General features: G+C 38.7%; 1 protein-coding gene across 1 annotated transcript in view; it reads left to right on the forward strand.

The window, feature by feature from the left end:
• tmeff2a (transmembrane protein with EGF-like and two follistatin-like domains 2a) overlaps positions 1-20,402 on the forward strand; it is a 315,395-nt gene that overhangs the window by 124,008 nt on the left and 170,985 nt on the right. The window contains exon 3 of the mRNA XM_057852648.1: positions 1,832-1,961. Within this exon, the coding sequence (XP_057708631.1) occupies positions 1,832-1,961 (130 nt within the window). The remainder of the gene's footprint in view (positions 1-1,831; positions 1,962-20,402) is intronic.

Below are 20,402 nucleotides of genomic sequence, written 5' to 3' on the forward strand. Positions count from 1 at the left end.
CATTGTTCCTCTGCTCTCTAAAATTTATAATATGTAAAGTAGGGCTGCAGCTATCGATTATTTTAGTAGTCGAACAAGTTAGTTTGAATAATCAAGTAATCCGATAATAAACATAAAAATGTCAAATACCTGAGCTGATAATAAATAGATAAATCAGGATCTAATTACAAGGAATGAACAATTGGCTAACTTAAATAGCAAAAGTCCGCTAGCTTATATGCTATAAATTGTAAACTTTTTTTTTTTTTTTTTTTTTTTTTTTTTTTAGTTTTTTTACAATGTGCTTGACAAATGGTTCAAACACATATTCCCACAAAAAAAATGCTAAATTTACCTATAAACTAATTTACAATGCATTAAAAAAAAAAAATAGATCAAACAAAAACTTATATTGCGAGCCCATTTTTGTTTGTAAATGTGTATAAATGTGTAAATTTTTTAAAAATTATAATAAAATAAATAAATAAATAATAAAAACATGTTGCTTATGTTGCTCTCAATGTTGGTCTCAACAGGGAGCAGCTGGATTCAGACATATGAAATGAGTTATGTCATATTTACTGTTGCCATTAGAGAGCAGTGTATCCACCAAGATCAATAAAACTCAATGCAAACACTTTCAAAACAAACTATTACAACCACCACTTTAATTGAACAAATACTCAAAGTAGCAAAATTTAATTCGAATCTTTTTTCTAATCAAATTACTCGAGTTAATCGATTAATCGTTGCAGCACTAATGTCAAGTGAACACAATTGCATTGATTTTTTTTCTTCTTTCCAATATGATACCATGCAACTATTTCATATTTAAGTGATTGCATCATGATTTTTGGCGCAGTTGGTTGAGTGAATTATTCATTGATTAGAGGATCAAGTGTTTGAATCAGTGTTGTTTTTGGCAGCCCTTTTAAGACAAGGACATCACCATCTTCGTGATGATGAGACACACTCAGCAGGAAAACGGTACATTATTTTCATTTTATTAAACTCACCTGGACATCACGAATTGTATGTAAAAAGTTTTACAAGAGTTTAAGACGACACTCACCACGCTAAATGCTAATGTTAACGCAAATACTTTGCTAATGCCACAAGTTACATTTAGTGTGTGATGATCACTCAGCACAAGACGTTTCAGGGCTAAAGCAACATGGCATACCTAGCCATGATAAGAAAACATAACTTAACAAGCAGCACCTGACAAATGTGTTTTGCAATAGAAGCCTGGAGTGGACACATACTTACTCACCGTTCAGTGATTAAGCATGTGTGTGAGGCGGTGGGCAGCACAGCAGGTCACATGAGTGACAGGACAAAACACTGCTATGGTGCGTGCTAACAACACATACGATAAGAAAATGTCACAAATTGTGAACTCATGACAGACACTATAATGAATTTTCATCTCGTTCTCGTCTAGTCAGATGAAAACTGGCATCCATCTTGTTATGTTTTAGTCACCCAAGACACGTCTTAGCTCGTCACGTCATGGTCATGAAAAAATTGTTCGTTGACAAAATATTTTCGTTATCGTTGATGTAAACAACACTGGTACAAATCGAGCTTCCACTTCTACTAATTGGTGCTTTATGCTAAGGAAAGATACTTCACCCTACTTTCCTGTGTGTAAGTAGTGTGAGAATGAGTGGTTGATAGTGGTCAGAACGACCGTTGGCACAAATTGGCTGCCTTGCTATAATAGTGTGGAGTGGTAAAAAAATAATTCAATGTAAAGCATCCTGAAAAGCGCTATATAAATCCAATGCATTATTTTAGTTATTAATTTGCAATATATACTCTGTTCTTTACCCTGCCCCCCTTTTTCCAGTGCAACAACGACTATGCTCCAGTTTGCGGCTCCAACAATCAAAACTACCAGAATGAGTGTTTTCTGCGTAGAGACGCTTGCAAACAGCAGTCAGAAGTACTTATTCTGTCAGAGGGCGCCTGTCCCATGGGTAAGTGCTTTTTCAGGCTTTTTCAGTTGATGTAAGCAAGAACTCTACAGTACACCCACATATCTCACGATGTGAGAAACATTAAATTTATGTGCTAGAACAACATGACAATGTAAGAAAAACAAGTTAAGTAGTGTAACGGATATTGTCACTCTTGGTGCCTTGTGTCAACTGCCTGTATTTCTTAGTGGAAATTGCACAGAACTGCTATAGCTACTTTATTTTGGCACTCCTGTTGCCATCATTTTGGGGAGTTTGTCATTTTTACTGTCAGTTTTTAGGCTGGCCATGAGAAATAAAATACTTTCTAGTACAGGGATCACCAATAAATTCATGTTCTTCCAAAACATAGGTGTTGGTGCGGTTGGGGTTCCTGTTGCCAGGAAAAAAATGCGAAAGACAGGAACTATACTGTACTAAACAACAGAAATTACACATTCATAGATTTAAATACTGCATTATTTATATACTATTCTGTATGCTTGATGCGACTTAGTTTAGAACCAGGAAGTGGCCAGCTTGAGATGAGCTTGCGAAGAGGGCAGATACTTGTATAATAAGTAGGGCTGTCAAAATTATCGCGTTAACGGGCGTTAATTAATTTTTTAAATTAATCACGTTAAAATATTTGACGCAATTAACGCACTAGGCCCGCTCAGACAGATTTAAATGTCAGTGCAGTGAAAGGCCAACTTGTTAATTGTGTTTTATGGAGTTTTTCCGCCCTCTGCTGGCGCTTGGGTGTGACTTGCATATGTTATGTGGCGTAATGTCGCCCTCTGCTGGCGATTCAGTGCAGCTGATTATTTGGGTTTCGGCGCGCTTTTCTGACGTGATTATATGTCGACGCGAACTCACACTAATAGACAGTGCTCTTCAGACCAGCTAACGTCCTCATCCAGTATTCAGTGGCAGTTCTCATAGCCCCATCACACTGTTTGTGTCTAATGCATGCATCGCTTGTGAGTTATATTCCTCCTTTGTTTATATTCATGAGCATTAGATAGTTATTGATGATGTGTATTTGAATTTGTTCACATATATGGTGAAATGCAGTTATATTGTTAGATGCTTGTGAGCTAATTGGCTAGTGCTACTGCTCAAATGGACACGTGTGTGTACATTTTATGTTATTTTGTGATTTATGCAAGTTATTGACACATTGCCTTGTTATTTTCAGTTTTACAAAAATACAAGAAACGTGCTCCTGTCAAAAAGAAAGGACTTCAGTAAAGCCCATGCACCTTTGCCACACCGTCTGATTTCTTTTTGGAACTTATGTTCGCTATCTGTCAATTTGTGTACTCACACACATTGAGGACAGAATAGAGCTACTAGTTTATTTTTTGATTGAAAATTTTACAAATTTTATTAAAACGAAAACATTAAGAGGCGTTTTAATATAACATTTCTATAACTTGTACTAATATTCATCTTTTAAGAACTACAAGTCTTTCTATCCATGAATCACTTTAACAGAATGTTAATAATGTTAATGCCATCTTGTTGATTTGTTATAATAAACAAATACAGTCCTTATGTACCGTATGTTGAATGTATATATCCATCTTGTCTTTTCTTTCCATTCCAACAATAATTTACAGAAAAATATGGCATATTTTATAGATGGTTTGAATTGCGATTAATTGCGATTAATTACGATTAATTAATTTTTAAGCTGTAATTAACTCGATTAAAAATTTTAATCGTTTGACAGCCCTAATAATAAGGCAAGATGTGATATCACACCTTGACCCATTTCAAAAACTACTGTTTGTAGAGTACAGGTAGTCCTCGGGTTACGACGTACCTGACTTATGTGATTTCAACTTTACGATGCAGGATTCTTGTCCGCCAATTTGTCTCCACAGTCTTTTTATTTTATTTTTTTTTAATAATGTTAACTTATGTTTTGTGATGCATGCTTTTATTTTGGCGCAGGAAGAATAGAGCAGGTAGTACTTCCACAAACGAGTAAGAGCGCATGTGCACGCTAAGAAGAGCGCACGTGCACGCTAAGAAGAGCGCATGCGCACACACAAGGAAGAGCACATTTGTTGCTTGTAAAGCATCCACAGAGGCAACACCTGTATATAACACCTATTGTACTGTTTATTGTGCCTTTTTAATTTAGGTCGACTACATGGGTCGAGTTTATGTGACTATTTTTGATGATCTGCGGACGCTAACTGATGCATGCTAATCGTTGTTAGTGCTGTATTAGCAGCTAGTTATAAACACAAATTGGAATTGCTGTTATTGAAGATGAAACAGATTTAATTACATTTTTATTTTAGTTTCATCCTGCAAGTGTTGATGTCATGAGCTGCTGAATAAAATCAGCAAACCACGCGGACGTCTGACATTGTCATTTCGGAGCTTAGCTCACTGTCTAGTTAGGACTTACTGTAGCTACAACATCTTGGCGTGGACAGTACAATGATGTATGATACATGTTTTTGCATAGTTGTTTTGAGATTTGGGGGAGGAGGGTTTAGGGAGGGTTTAGGGGTACTTAAAGGGTTAATTCCGATTTACACAGAAATTCGGGTTACATCCCCAGCGTAGGAACGGAACTCGTTCGTAACCCTGGGACTACCTGTAATTATAACTATGAGGATGCTTTACAAAGCAAAGCTCCCCACATATTTTTTATTCAAGTCTACTTTTTCGAAGCGACGCAGAGCCCACAAGATTTGATCCATTCTCACAACTCCGACTTTAAAACATTTAAAGAATTCACACGTAGGCTCTCTTTCAACTTTTCAAAGAGTTGCCAAAAGCTCTTATTTATGTCCAATGGCAAAAACATTTTCAAATTTTAAATAGTAACTTGCCCTACATACATACAGCGGCACCTGGTCCCAGGCTCACCCATCTGTGCAATCAAGGCAGTGACACAAATACACAAATACATAGAGGAGGGGCCCAGTTTTAATATTAGTATTCAAACATTGAAGCATTTACAGCAACACAGAGTAAATGCTTTTCCATCATATGTTGTTGTGCAACAAATTTTGAATTACTTAGCTTGCAGACATGGCAGATCACTTGAATACACCGGCCAGTTTCTTAACACTCAATTGAATAACTTGCTTAGCAGTCAAGAAGTGACTTCAAAATACAATTATGACTTTGAATAAAGCACTTACCATAAAAATTCCCTAGGGCGAGATGACTGGACCTGAATCCTGCGTGTTCTCCTGTTTAGTGGCGCACCGGATGCCCGCCTTCAGGGTGCCCGCTGTTGTGACGTCATACATCGACCGTTAAACTTCAGATTTTAGCGCATACGTTCTGCACAGTCTGCCCCAGACCAGTGCGTAACCTATCATTTGGTCTGTCAGATTGATGATCCCAGCCACATCTTACGCACAGTGGGCGTGATTGCTATGTGGATCTGGCGAGCTGACGCCGGATCCGGCGCATAGTCACCTGCTGTCGGGGTGGGCGTCCTGCTTGTTCCTCGTACTCCACACTTGCCAGACCGCTTTTGAACTGTTCAATCTACTGGTAAACACTACATCGTGGTAAAATATTGCCAAAATACTGTACTGAAAGCCTTCTATGGATATTGACTACTGGTACACAAAAATGTATTACAGGTCACTGTTCTCCTTTGGTACAAATGGAGGGTTGTAAAGCCATCTTTACCTCCCAACAACGCAAAGTGTATTGAGGTGATAACGCAGAAACTTACAGCGAGCAAGGAGGGTGGTAGAAGTCAACATAGCATTCAAGGCCGTACAGCCAATATACAAGCAATTAGAACAAAAGTGCAGACACTTATTCACTTATCCTCTTAGTATATGTACTTCTTAAAACCCATTTCTAATTTGAATGGTTGGTTGTACAGTGTATCACAAAAGTGAGTACACCCCTCGCATTTTTCCAGATGTTTAAGTATATTTTTTCATGGGACAACACTGACAAAATAACACTTTGACACAATGAAAAGTAGTCTGTGTGCAGTTTATATAATAGAGTTAATTTATTTTCCCCTCAAAGTAACTCAAAATATAGCCATTAATATTTAAACCCCTGGCAACAAATGGGAGTAAACCCCACAGAAACTACGTACATCCCTAAAATTCCAAATTGAGTACTGCTTGTCATTTTCCCTCCCAAATGTCATGTGACTCATTACAGGAGTGCTGTCAGCATTGCTGAAGAGATTGAAGAGGTGGGGGGTCAGCCTGTTAGTCCTCAGACCATACCCCGTACTCTACATCAAATTGGTGTTCATGGCTGTCACCCCAGGAGGAAGCCTCTTTTGGAGACGGTACACAAGAAAGCCCGCAAACAGTTTGCTGAAGACATGTCAACAAAGCACATGGATTACTGGAACCATGTCCTATAGACATGTCAACAAAGCACATGGATTACTGGAACCATGTCCTATGGTCTAATGAGACGGGCTGGCTTTCTTGTGTACCGTCTCCAAAAGAGGCTTCCTCCCTGGGTGACAGCCATGCACACCAATTTGATGTAGAGTGTGGCGTATGGTCTGAGCACTAATAGGCTGAACCCCCTCCCCCACCACCACCACCTCTTCAATCTCTGCAGACGTACATAGTTTCTATCGGGTGTACTACTTTATTTGCCAGGGGTTTAGACATTAATGGCTATATTTTGAGTTATTTTGAGGGAAAAATAAATTAACTCTATTACTGCATATAATCTGCACACAGACTACTTTTCATGGTGTCAAAGTGTCATTTTGTCAGTGTTGTCCCATGAAAAGATATACTTAAATATCTGCAGAAATGCAAGGGGTGTACTAACTTTTGTGATACACTGTATATCTATGTTCCATCCAATTGGTTAATGATTAGCCTAGGGTGTACACTGCCTCTCGCTCAAAAGTCAGCCGGGATAAGGTCTGGCTAACATGTAATAAGGTATAAAAAGTGGATGAATATATTTGGCAACACAATAGTATCAGGAGTTTCATACTCCAAGCCGATGTTTGGGAAGGCTTAACTTGGCAATAGTAAAAAAAAAAAAAAAAAAAAAAAAATCCATTTTGATGAAGTGATTGTTTTGCATTATCCAATTAAGGCTCTAAAGGAATTTCAATGAAGGTTTGGCCTCGGGACAAGGGTAGGTTTTCCCACTGGTGGATATAAGCCCTGGCAGTATGTCCGTTTTTGTTTAAAACGTGGAAAGCATTTTGGCAAGGTTGAATGTTTTGAAGCCAATCCAACGAGAATGGTAGTGTATCCGCTTGAATATTCTAGCAATTCGCTGTAAATGAGTCAATCCGCTGACAAGTGATGGTAGCTGCTTCTGAGGCACACTTATGAGTCACTGCCCAAGCTCCCACGATATTGCCGACGTAAAGTGTGCATTTGCTGACACAGAGGCTTTAATAACTGGAAGCAGGTTAACAGGTCCAGAGAAAATGACAAACGAGGGAGGGAGAACTCCACATTTGAGCTCCTAATGCAGTGTTGAACAATCATGTTTTTATGGGGCAGCGTCAGAACAAACAGCCTTTGACTGTAGCTCGATGCACACCCTCGGGTCTCGTGTTACACTTAGACACACATGACATTTAAATAAGGACACTGCACAGGAATGACACAGGTTAAAGAAGGTTACTCCAAGACAAAGAAAGCCACTCAGTATATAAAAGTGGGTGTGATGCAGAAAAAAAAACAACAACAATGTACACACATACATATATACTGTATATATACACTGTATATTAGCGCTGTCAAATTTATCGCGTTAACGGGCGATAATTAATTTTTTAAATTAATCACGTTAAAATATTTGATGCATTTTACGCATGCGCGGAATGACCCGCTCATGCATTGCCTCAAACAAATTACAATGACGCACTTGAGAGCTAAGAGTGTGTGAGTAAACAGCATTGGCGCTGATTGCACCTTAGGGTGCCTCAGATAATTCTATATCAGAATATTATAAACACAGGTGTTCATTGGACCGCGCCGTTTGTTGGCATAAGCTTCGGCAACTCCTTCACAACAAGCATAAGTATCATTTAGTGAAAGCACAACAAAAATAATATCTCCCAAAGAAAATAATGTTGACAAAAAGAAAGTGCTTCAATCTTTATTAATGAGGCCCTATTCTCACACAGTTAAACAAGAGTTTAAAGAAAACTGGCATTCCCAATCAAAATAGCTATGCAAAATACACATAAAACTTACTCCGACTATGGTTAAAATCTATTCAAACATTTCGTTTAGTTCAACAAATACACTGGATGGCAATATTTAGTCAAAATATACAAACAATCAGAGGTCTCGTACGTTGTGAAGCCAGCACTCAAATGACCGTGAGTATGGAACAGTAAACAGGGAACTACGGCATCAATCGTGGGACAAAACACACTATTTGGCTTGATTTCTAAGTTAATTTAAAACTCGCCATTGACACCTTGTGATGTATTTCAGTCACTAACACACAGAAAGTTAATAATGTTAATGCCATCTTGTGGATTTATTGTTATAATAAACAAATACAGATTTTATGTACAGTATGTTGAATTTACAGTGGGGCAAATAAGTATTTAGTAAACCACCAATTGTGCAAGTTCTCCTACTTGAAAATATTAGAGAGGCCTGTAATTGTCAACATGGGTAAACCTAAACCATGAGAGGCAGAATGTGGGGAAAAAAACAGAAAATCACATTGTTTGATTTTTAAAGAATTTATTTCCAAATTAGAGTGGAAAATAAGTATTTGGTCACCTACAAACAAGCAAGATTTCTGGCTGTCAAAGAGGTCTGACTTCTTCTAACGAGGTCTAGGCTCCACTCGTTACCTGTATTAATGGCAACAGTTTTAACTCATTATCGGTATAAAAGACACCTGTCCACAACCTCAGTCAGTCACACTCCAAACTCCACTAAGACCAAAGAGCTGTCGAAGGACACCAGAGAAAAAATTGTAGACCTGCACCAGGCTGGGAAGACTAATCTATAATAGGTAAAACGCTTGGTGTAAAGAAATCAACTGTGGGAGCAATTATTAGAAAATGGAAGACGTACAAGACCACTGATAATCTCCCTCGATCTGGGGCTCCATGCAATATCTCACCCAGTGGCGTCAAAATGATAACAAGAACGGTGAACAAAAATACCAGAACCACACGGGGGGACCTAGTGAATGACCTACAGAGAGCTGGGACCACAGTCACAAAGGCTACTATCAGTAACACAATGCGCCGCCAGGGACTCAAATCCTGCACTGCCAGACATGTCCCCCTGCTGAAGAAAGTACACGTCCAGGCCCGTTTGCGGTTCGCTAGAGAGCATTTGGATGATCCAGAAGAGGACTGGGAGAATATGTTATGGTCAGATGAAACCAAAATAGAACTTTTTGGTAGAAACACAGGTTCACGTGTTTGGAGGAGAAAGAATACTCAATTGCATCCGAAGAACACCATACCCACTGTGAAGCATGGGGGTGGAAACATCATGCTATGGGGCTGTTTTTCTGCAAAGGGACCAGGACGACTGATCTGTGTTTAGGAAAGGATGAAGGGGGCCATGTATTGAGAGATTTTGAGTGAAAATCTCCTTCCATCAGCAAGGGCATTGAAGATGAGACGTGGCTGGGTCTTTCAGCATTACAATGATCCCATACACACAGCCAGGGTAACAAAGGAGTGGCTTCGTAAGAAGCATTTCAGGGTCCTGGAGTGGGCAAACCAGTCTCCAGATCTCAACCCCATAGAAAATCTGTGGAGGGAGTTGAAAGTCCGTGTTGCCCAAGGACAGCCCCAAAACATCACTGCTCTAGAGGAGATCTGCATGGAGGAATGGACCAAAATACCAGCAACAGTGTGTGGAAAGCTTGTGAAGAGTTACAGAAAATGTTTCGCCTCCATTATTGCCAACAAAGGGTTGATTAGAAAGTATTGAGATGAACTTTTGGTATGGACCAAATACTTATTTTCCACCATGATTTGCAAATAAATTCTTTAAAAATCAAACAATGTCATTTTTGTTTTTGTTTTTTCACATTTTGTCTCTCATGGTTGAGGTTTACCCATGTTGACAATTACAGGCCTCTCTAATATTTTCAAGTGGAAGAACTTGCACAATTAGTGGTTGACTAAATGCTTATTTGCCCTGTATATATTGCATTCCAACAATAATTTACAGAAAAATATGGCATATTTTAGAGATGGTTGAATTGCGATTAATTACGATTAAATAATTTTAAAGCTGTGATTAACTCGATTAAACATTTTAATCGTTTGACAGCCCTAATATATATACATATATATATATATATATATATATATATATATATATATATATTCAGTGGTATGAAAAAGTACCTCAACCTATTGGAATTTGTCATATTTCTGCATAAAATCACCATCAAATGTGATCTGATCTTTGTCAAAATTACACAGATGAAAAAACTGTCTGCTTTAACTAAAACTACCCAAACATTTATAGGTTTTCATATTTTAATGAGGATAGTATGCAAACAATGACAGAAAGGGGAAAATTAAGTAAGTGAACCATCACACTTAATATTTTGTGGCCCCCCCTTTGGCAGCAATAACGTCTACCAGACGCTTCCTGTCGTTTCAGATGTGTGTGGCACATCGATCAGGACTAATCTTGACCCATTTTTCTCTACAAAACTGCTGTAGTTCAGTCAGATTCCTGTGATGTCTGGCATGAAACACTGCCTTTAGGTCATGCCACAGCATCTCAATGGGGTTCAAGTCTGGAATTTGACTTGGCCAATCCAGAACGTGTATTTTGTTCTTCTGAAACCATTCTGAAGTTGATTTACTTCTGTTTTTTGGATCATTGTCTTGTTGCATCATCCAACCTCTTATTAGCTTCAACTGTCTGACAGACGGCCTCAGGTTTTCCTGTAAAACATCTTGATAAACTTTTGAAAATATTCTTCCATTAATGATTGAAAGTTCAGTCCAGGCCCGGAGGCAGCAAAACAGCCCCAAATCATGATGCTTCCTCCACCATGTGTCACGGTGGGGATGACGTGTTGATGTTGGTGAGCTGTTCCATTTTTCCTCCACATACGTTGTGTGTTACTCCGGAATAATTCAACTTTGGTTTCAACAGTGCACAAAATCTTTTGCCAAATATTCTGTGGAGTGTCAAAGTGTCTTCTGCGAACATTAAACGAGCAACAATATTTTTTTAGACAGCAGTGGCTTCCTCCGTCAAGTCCTCTCATGAACACCATTTTGGCCATAGGTTTAAATACAGTTGATGTGTGCACAGAGATATTGGACTGTGCTAGTGATTTATGTAAGTCTTTAGCAGACACTCTAGGGTTCTTTTTTACCCCTCTGAGTATTCTGCACGGAAAACTCTTGGCGTCATCTTTGGTGGACGGACACTCCTTGGAAGAGAAGCAACAGTGCCAAATTCTCTCCATTTGTAGACAAGTTCTCTGACTGTCGATTGATGAGCATCCAGACTTTTGGAGATGGTTTTGTACCCTTTCCCAGCTTTATACAAATCAACAATCCTTGATCACTGGTCTTCAGACAGCTCTTTTGACCGAGCCATGATGAACACCACACAATGCATCAATTCAAGACAATTCTTACCAGGTGTGTGTTTTATAGTGGGTAGGGCAGCTTTAAACCACTCATCAGTGATTGGGCACACATCTGACTTAAATTGTTTGTTAAAAATTGGTTTCATTTGCTCTGCCCTCTGGTCCTTATGCAGAGGGCTCACCTACTTAGTTTTCCCCCTCCTGTCATTTTTTGCATCCTATCATCATTGAAATATGAAAACCTATAAATGTTTGGGTGGTTGTAGTTAAAGCAGACACTGTTTTTCATCTGTGTTATTTTGATCAGATCAGATCGCATTTGATGGTGATTTTATGCAGAAATGTGAGAAATTCCAAAAGCTTCAGAACTTTTTCATACGCCTGTATATTTATATTTATATATATATATATATATATAAATAATCAAGCTAGCTCGTAACATTAATGGGCTCATATCATGTATGTATTTCTCAATTAGACGTCACGTAACTGAATTCAAGTTAATACGTGCAATACTTCAAATGACACCCCCTGTTACCCCTCAATAATAATTCAAAGCATCATTTTTAAGGCTCAATACTCTTAAATTGAAATTAAAACTATAACAACAACGTCATTTTTAACAAATACTTACCATGAGGACTAAATTCTAGCGACTTAATGAAAGTGGGAGCCAGCTGAGCAGGAGGAAAGGGAGAACAGGCAGCCATATATACACCCTAAGATTAAAAGAAATGATAGCATAAAACGAACAAAACAAAATCTGGGGTGTACTGTATGTAAACTGGGGGACATGGTTAATTTGGCCATATGTACGCCCTAAGATTAAAGGAAACGATAGCATGAAATGAACAAAACAAAATCTAGGGTGTAAGTAAACTGGAGGACATGGTTAATTTTCACTTCTCAGCACAAATGAGTCAGATGCACTTCAATCCAAAATTTTAACACCAGAGACAAGGATGAGCTGCATGTGGGCAGATGTGGGATTCTATTGATGCGAGATTATCGTATGCTATCTAGCGGGATGCTTATACACTTGAGGGGTCAAAGTAAAAGAGAGGCTTGTCTGGATTTTGCCCGTTGCTCATAAAGTAAAAGTTTAAGTGTATCGTCCCATCCTTAGTTGCCAGCAGTATTAATAACAATATTCTTACTTCTGTCTCCACATCGACCTTTAATAAAATATCTATTCAATTGAATCAGAACTAATATAGTGCTGTCCAAATAGGACACCTCTGCTTTAGCTGTTAATATCAGTCTGGGTTATTAGAAGATAATATCGCTGGCAAATTGGACTCCAGGGGCTTAATTTCCTGTTAGCATCCATCATATTTGTTGATGGACCACTTTTCTGGCCGTTTGAAATTTCTTATTCTAAATATGCTTGAATTGTGACTGTTTCATGATGTTTAAGTATCTATCTATCCATTGTATGCGTTTTATCTTGCAGGACATTCTTCATAGCCTATAGTTCACTTTTCTTTTATACATCAAATAATGTACACCAGGGGTATCCAACTCCGGTCCTGGAGAGCCCCTATCCATTGTTGTTTTCCATGTCTCCCTCCTCCAACACACCTGACTTATATAATCAGGATCGTTATCAGGCTCCTGCAGCGCTTGCTGATGAAGTCATCATTTGATCCAGGTGTGTTAAAGGCGGGGGAAAACAAGCTGGATAGGGGCTCTCGAAGACCGGAGTTGGATACCCCTGATGTACATATACACGCACTATATTGATATCTAAAGTCAAAAACATCATTGTCCTATTTCTCAACCCTGAATCCTACTGTGTCCACCGCACTACGCTCAGCTACATTCCGAACGGCACAACAAATACGTTTGTCTTGTAGTCTTTAAATCTCTTATGGAAACAAAATGCGAATTCAAGGGATAAAATCTGTGCTGGCTCTCGTGCTCCCATTCTTCATTCAAAACGCTCGCACATTGCAGCCCTGCCTTGCCCGATTTTAAATATAAAACTTAAATGCATAGAAATTCCGAAGCAAGCTCCTGATATAAACAAGTGTTAAATGCAGCTCACTCATGTGGAAAAGCCTGGCAGACAGTTCACACTTTTGGAAGTCTTACCTTTCCTCTCGCTATGACCAGCTTAACTAAACGCAGAATATGTTAAACTCACTTCAACGGCAGCACATTACGCCAACTAACCATGCATCTTATCCATTTTCTCACACCTGTACTATGACAAAGCCATGGGTTTTTGCTGTTTTCTTGTTCTTATACGTCAACTCTACCTGGCCTCCTTTGCCATTGCCTTTATCTAAAATCCCATTAGTGGCAGTAGTGCAGACAAAATAGACCTACAGTACGTCAGCTCACCAGTCCCAATACTTGTTTACAGGTTGTGCTGGGAAATATGAAAGATATCCCCAGCCACATGTATTAACAAGATCTGTGACCATACTGTGACTATACTTTTTTGTTTTCTCTCCATATGTCCATGTTCAAGTAACCTATGTCCGTAAGCTCTAATTGGCTATTATGTTGATTGGTAGTTGTACTGTAACTTCTAACTAACGGCAGCCCTATGTAGAATATTTAGTTTCATTTTCAGCAACATTTATCACATATGTACTCAATTTTTTCCTTCATTGGAAAACCGTATTGTTACCCAGATAGCAAAATATAACTGGAGCGGACATGGGCCAGATCGTAAAACGGATCCGCCCCAGTGTCTTTTTGAACAATGGCCTTAACTCAGTAAAGAGTCTCTTGCCGGATCAGCAACAGTTTTGGGCCAGAACCGGTCCAAAGTAGCAGACACTACATTAATGTAAGGCCTGAATATGGCACACGTTACCCAATCTGGGACAGATTTGTATCAAAACCTTTTTCAGTAATACATTTGGAGTCCATTTTGTTCAATGTATCATACTGGTATGTGTTTATATTGCAAATTAAATTTGTCTATTTAAAGCAATAATGACACTTCTTTTCATGCCATTTATTAATGCCAACATATTAATGCAAGATACAACAACTATATAACATTGTTTGTTCACAAAATATTTTAATAGGAACAAGCAACCCAACAACAAAGATGACCCATTTTCAGACTGCAAACAACATATTGTATTTGTTAAGGTGCTGGGGTAACGGGGGACCTAATTTATTGACGATGAGAGGGAGTGGTAGATAGTGTCCAAAGAATCTGGTGGGCAGTTTCGTGATAGAACAGGTGAACGGGCAGGCAGGCGTTTTGGCAGACAAGCAGTACAGGATCTAAGGGGGGGAAACACAAAAATGAGCTCAGTATCAGGATTAAAAGATTCTTTGTTAGCTGAAAGTCACATAACTGTAGGTGAGTTGTTGATCTGGCGATGATGTGAGGCCAAGGACCAGTTTAAGTAAGCTGCTGACGATGATCAGCAGCACCTGGTCCCAGGCTCACCCATCTGTGCAATCAAGGCGAAAATTAGGGCAAAACTGTCATAGTGCTGATCCGGTGAGCATCTGGCGCACTGACGTTAAGCGGGAGTTTGAGCACGTCTGGTGTTCACGGTCCGCCCTGGAACAGTGCGCAACCTATCATTTGGACTGTCATAGTGCTGATCCAGGTCGCATCTGGCGCACTGACGTTAAGCGGGTGTGATTGCTATGCGGATTCAGCACGCAGTCGCCTGCTATTGGGGTATGGATCAAACATCACTATGCAAAAAAAAAAAAATCCAAGAATTCAAGAGCCTCTTAGACATTCTGCAGTTAGCCAATGATTTATTGTTCGGATATATTGTGTTTACACCAATGCAATGTAATACAAGAATTAAATTGCAATACAGTGTTACCTCTACATACGAATTTAATTTGTTCAAGGACCTGGTTTGTCAGTCAAAGTGGTCGCATGTCGAGCTAATTTTTCCCCATAAGAATACATTATTATTTCATTAATTCATTCCACAGCCCAAACACCTATGCAAAATCCTTAAATAAATACTGCTGGTACAATTACAAATAGCAATTACACATAGCAAAACAAACAAATAAATTATAAATAAAATTCGAAATAGTAATAATAATAATAATTGTTATTATTATTGTTATAATTCGAGATTTTTAGAACCGATATTCATGGCGAGATAGTGTAAAGCGCTTTGAGCGCCTTGAAAGGTGGAAAAGCGCTATATAAGTATAACACCATTTACCATTTACCATTTGCAGTAAAAGTGTAAAAATGTACATTAAAATTTTGAATAATTGGTGCAAACACTGAACTTCCTTGAAATGCCGAAAGCATGTTTATTGAAACACACAAAATAGAAAATAATAGCTCCAGAAACATCTACTATAAAGTTGAATAAAAGGTTAAATAAATAGCTCTCTGACAATTTTCCAAAAGAAGGCCCTGATGACCTCGTCTAAGTATCCTTGAGCCAGATACTAAACCCCAGGTTGCTCCTGGTGCTGCGTCACCAGTAGGTAGATGAGGATATAATGTGAAGCGCTTTAAGGGCATTAAAAAGGTGGAAAGGCGCAATACAAATGTTAACTCCATTTACCATTACCATTTAACCAATCAGAGGACGAGGTGAATACTAGTGCAGGAGACAGCAGGCAGGAGAGAGAGAGATGCGCAGCTGAATCTGAGCCAGAATAACCGAATTCCAAATAGATTTTTTCATATCGGCCAGTCAGATTTTAAAAAATAACGGTATACGTCAAATTTCCAAATATCGGCACCGATAATCGGACCAGCCGATAATCGGTCTATTTTTAATTATTATGTAATGAATTGGATTCTAATGTGGCGGTTGTGTTTTGCATGCTGTTCCTGAACGCACAGTGTGACCGACGACGGAGTGAGAAATGTGCGTTTTTACTTTCACTTTTCATGTTCTGTTGTTGTTGGCGTCGGGTACAGTGGACAGTAGACATGTGCCGATTACCGGTTTCAAGGTATACCGTGGTATGAAAAAGTCACGGTTTCAAAACCGCAAAACTTTTCCGTCACACCGTCCCTAACGTATTAGCTGTTTTTTATGAAACAAAAATGCAGGGAGAAACCTCTCCCTTGCACCTGCAGGGCTCAACCCTCCCCTACCGTTTGTTGTCAGTGAGTCAGCTGTGCTACACGATGGCTGGAGGAGGTGAAACTTTTTTTCCCCATCGAAGAAAACGAAATCACTTGTATGGGAATACTTCGGCGACAGAAAAGTTATAGATGGCCGTGGCTTAAAGGAGGAGGGCCAACCGATATGTAAAACATGTTTGCGGAGGGTGGCTGCTTAGAAGGCAATACCACAAATATGATTTCGCATTTTTTACACAATTAAAAGTTAGTCAACACTGTCATGAAAGTTTCCCACCAGCTACGAGAGTTAACTCCAGCATGTTTAGTGTCTAGCGGTGGTAACACATGTGTTTTGTTTTTTTTCTCTCTGGCAACAGTCTGTGTTGAGAAAGAGAGTGTGTGTAATGTAAACGTAATACGAGTCATACACACGTGCTTCTTATGGTAAATAATTCAATTGTTTTTGTTCTGATGGTAATAATGTTATGATGTGGCTGTGGGTTTAGGCTCACTTAAGGGGCTGCATTCATTTTAATTTTATTTAGAATATTTTTGTTATTTGTGTTTTTTTTTTTTTTTTTTTAACTTAACATTATATGCATGTTCCAATTTGCTAATGTTTTGAAAAGTAAAAATCCTGTTCAATGGATTTTGTTTAACCTAGTTATCTCAAAGTAACACATTTTAGAGCTGGAATTGGAATACCGTAATACCGTGATATCTTGGCTTAAGGTTATCGTACCGTCAGAATCTCATACTGGCACATGCCTAGTGGACAGTAGTCGTGTTGTGTTGCTCAAGTTCTCAAATAAATTATTAAAAACCTGACGAAGCTGGCGACTTTCTTGCCAATATTACAACAATAATTAATAGTAACCTTATGAGAAAACTGGCTAACAGAGGTCGGACGAGGACGGTCGAGATCGTAGACATAATTCGGCCGTATTGTCAAACCAGTTCACAGACGCGCACACCACGCTCATATTTTTCCATCATTTCCATCATAATTTCAATGGAAAACGTCACCTAGTTACCTTCTTGGGACCCATGTTGATTTCTCTGACTAGAAAATCCGCCGTGTGGGAAAACAATGAAATTGCGACGCCGTCATAAATCGTCTAATTTCGAGCATGTCGCCATATGTCGAGAGAAATAACAAGTTGAATTTTACGTCATATGTTTAAAGGATCGTATTGCGATTCAATCGTATGTCGAGGTACCAATGTATAGAAAAAAATACCATTATATGAGAATTAAAGAATAATTTCATATATCATGAATTTTTTAGTTTGAGGTGTGGCCTTAAACAGGTCCCCAGGTGTGCCGTCAATTAACTAGCATTTTGCCAGTTAACCTATCAAGCCAAAGCCATGAGCTCATCATCTGTAGTATAAGTAGAACACTCCCTGAATATGAGGGGGAGGAGTTCTAATTTTATGAGAAACCGCATAGTTGTTCTTAAATATATTATGCCCATTTAAAATAATGCTTCATCACACATTTCTTGCGAGACATTAAATAGTTAACATTCCAAACTACAGCAAGAAAAATTAATATTTATGTAACTCATTATTTTAAAGTTGTGCTCTCTTGAGCATCATTAGTGTAATAGTTGTACAAAGTAGAACTTATAGCAGTATGAAAAAGTATCGAAACCTTTTAGAATTTGTCACATTTTTGCATAAAATCCCCATCAAATGTGATCTGATCTTTGTCAAAATCACACAGATAAAAACACTGTGTGTGCTTTAACTAAAACCATCCACACATTTATAGGTTTTCATATTTTTATGAGGATAGCATGCAAACAAGGAGAGATGGGGAAAAATAAGTAAACCATCTGCCTAAGGTGACTTAAATAGCAATTGAAACCCTGCCCACTTTAAAACACACACCTGGTATGAAATGTCTTGATGAGAAAGAAGCATTGTATGATGTCATTGTATGAGGTCAAAAGAGCTGTCTGTGTGTAAAGCTGGGAAAGGATACAAAACCATTTCAAAAAGTCTGGATGTTCATAAATCGACAGTCAGAGAAGTTGTCTACAAATGGAGACAGTTTGGCACTGTTGCTTCTCTCCCATGGAGTGGCCATCCACCAAAAATGACGCCAAGAGTTTAGTGCAGAATACTCAGAACAAGAACTCTAGAGTGTGTGCTAAATACTTACAGAAATCACTGGCACAGTCTAATGTCTCTATGCACACATCAACTATATGAAAAACTACGGTCACGAATAGTGTTCATGGGAGGACTCCATGGAAGAATCCACTGCTGTCTAAAAAAACATTGTTGCGCCTTAAATGTTCCCAAAAAGGCACTTGGACACTCCACAGACGTTTTGGTAAAATATTTTGTAGACTGATGAAACCAAAGTTGAATTGTTTGAAATTTTGAATTGAACACATATCCCCACCGTGAAGTATGGTGGAGGGAGCATCATGATTTGGGGTTGTTTTGCTACCTCTGGGCCTGGACAACTTGCAATCATTAATGGAAGTATAATTTCAAAAGCTTATCATGATGTTTTGCAGTAAACCCTGAGGCCGTCTGTCAGACAGTTGGTGCTAAAAGGATGATGGAGGCTGCAATAAGACAGTGATCCAAAACGCAGAAGTAAATCAACTTCAGAATGGTTTCAGAAGAACAAAATACATGTTCTGGAGTGACCAAGTCAAAGTCCAGACATGAACCCCATTGAGATGCAGTGGCATGACATAAAGACAGTGATTCATGCCAGACACCCCAGGAATCTGACTGAACTAGAGCAGTTTTTTAGAGAAGAATGAGCCAAGATTAGTCCTGATCGATGTGCCGGACAGATGTGCAGTTACAGGAAGCGTCTGGTAGACGATATTGCGGCCAAAGGGGGGCCACAAAATATTAAATGTGATAGTTCACTGACTTATTTTCCCTCTTCTGTTTGCCTACTATCCTCATTAAAATAGGAAAAGATAAATGTTTGGGTGGTTTTAGTTAAAGCACTGTTTTTTCATCTGTGTGAATTAGACAAAGATCAGGATACATTTGATGGTGATTTTATGCACAAATGTGAGAAATTCCAAAAGGTTATTATACTTTTTCATACCAGTTTAGAACAGAGCACAAAGTGGAGGATTTTCTCAGTTTGCATCTGTATACATGTACAGGTAATGATTTAGGTGCCAAATGAAATATAGAGGAAGATCATAAAAACGCCATGCGAGTAGGACTATAAACCTGAGAGGTTTTGTGTGCGACTTGAGGCTAAAATAGAGGCAAGCCACAGCACCCTCGAGTTTCTTTCAATACAAAAGGCAGCCCATATGCACGGAATGTGGTGTAAATCATGAATGCCGTGCCGCACCAATGCATTATGACGCACCGAGTGAAACACTGCCTTGTATGGTTCACATAGTCATCAATATGCATTCAGGTGTCCCTGCAATATCGCTCTAGAGCTCGTTTTAGAAGTAAGTTTTTTTGCAATGCACAGTCTGACAAACTCCACACAAGGCAAGTAAAATATGAATGGCAGTGGTGCTGGTTCTATATTGCAATGCATATATGAAAATATATATTTTTCCCTTCATAAATATGTTCCGCCATCTAACCACATCTTGTATGCAGAATAGAATGAATATGTGAGGCTGCTGCGCACAATGGAAGCAGACAGCAGTGTAATGAGTACCAGTCCACCTTATTTGTGTCACTGTATAATCAAAATTTCATTTGAAAAGCCGCCAACTTCTTATTTTCCCTCACGTGCACGTATAAACTTGGCACATTTATGTTTTCTCAGTGTAGAGGAACTGACTTCCTGTTGAGCGATAATTGTGCCTATATTACAATTCTTAATTTCTCTTAAGAGTAACAACAGTGGTTTGAATGTTGGGA

Source organism: Corythoichthys intestinalis, chromosome 12 (assembly GCF_030265065.1).
Source record: "Corythoichthys intestinalis isolate RoL2023-P3 chromosome 12, ASM3026506v1, whole genome shotgun sequence".
Lineage (NCBI taxonomy): Eukaryota > Metazoa > Chordata > Actinopteri > Syngnathiformes > Syngnathidae > Corythoichthys > Corythoichthys intestinalis.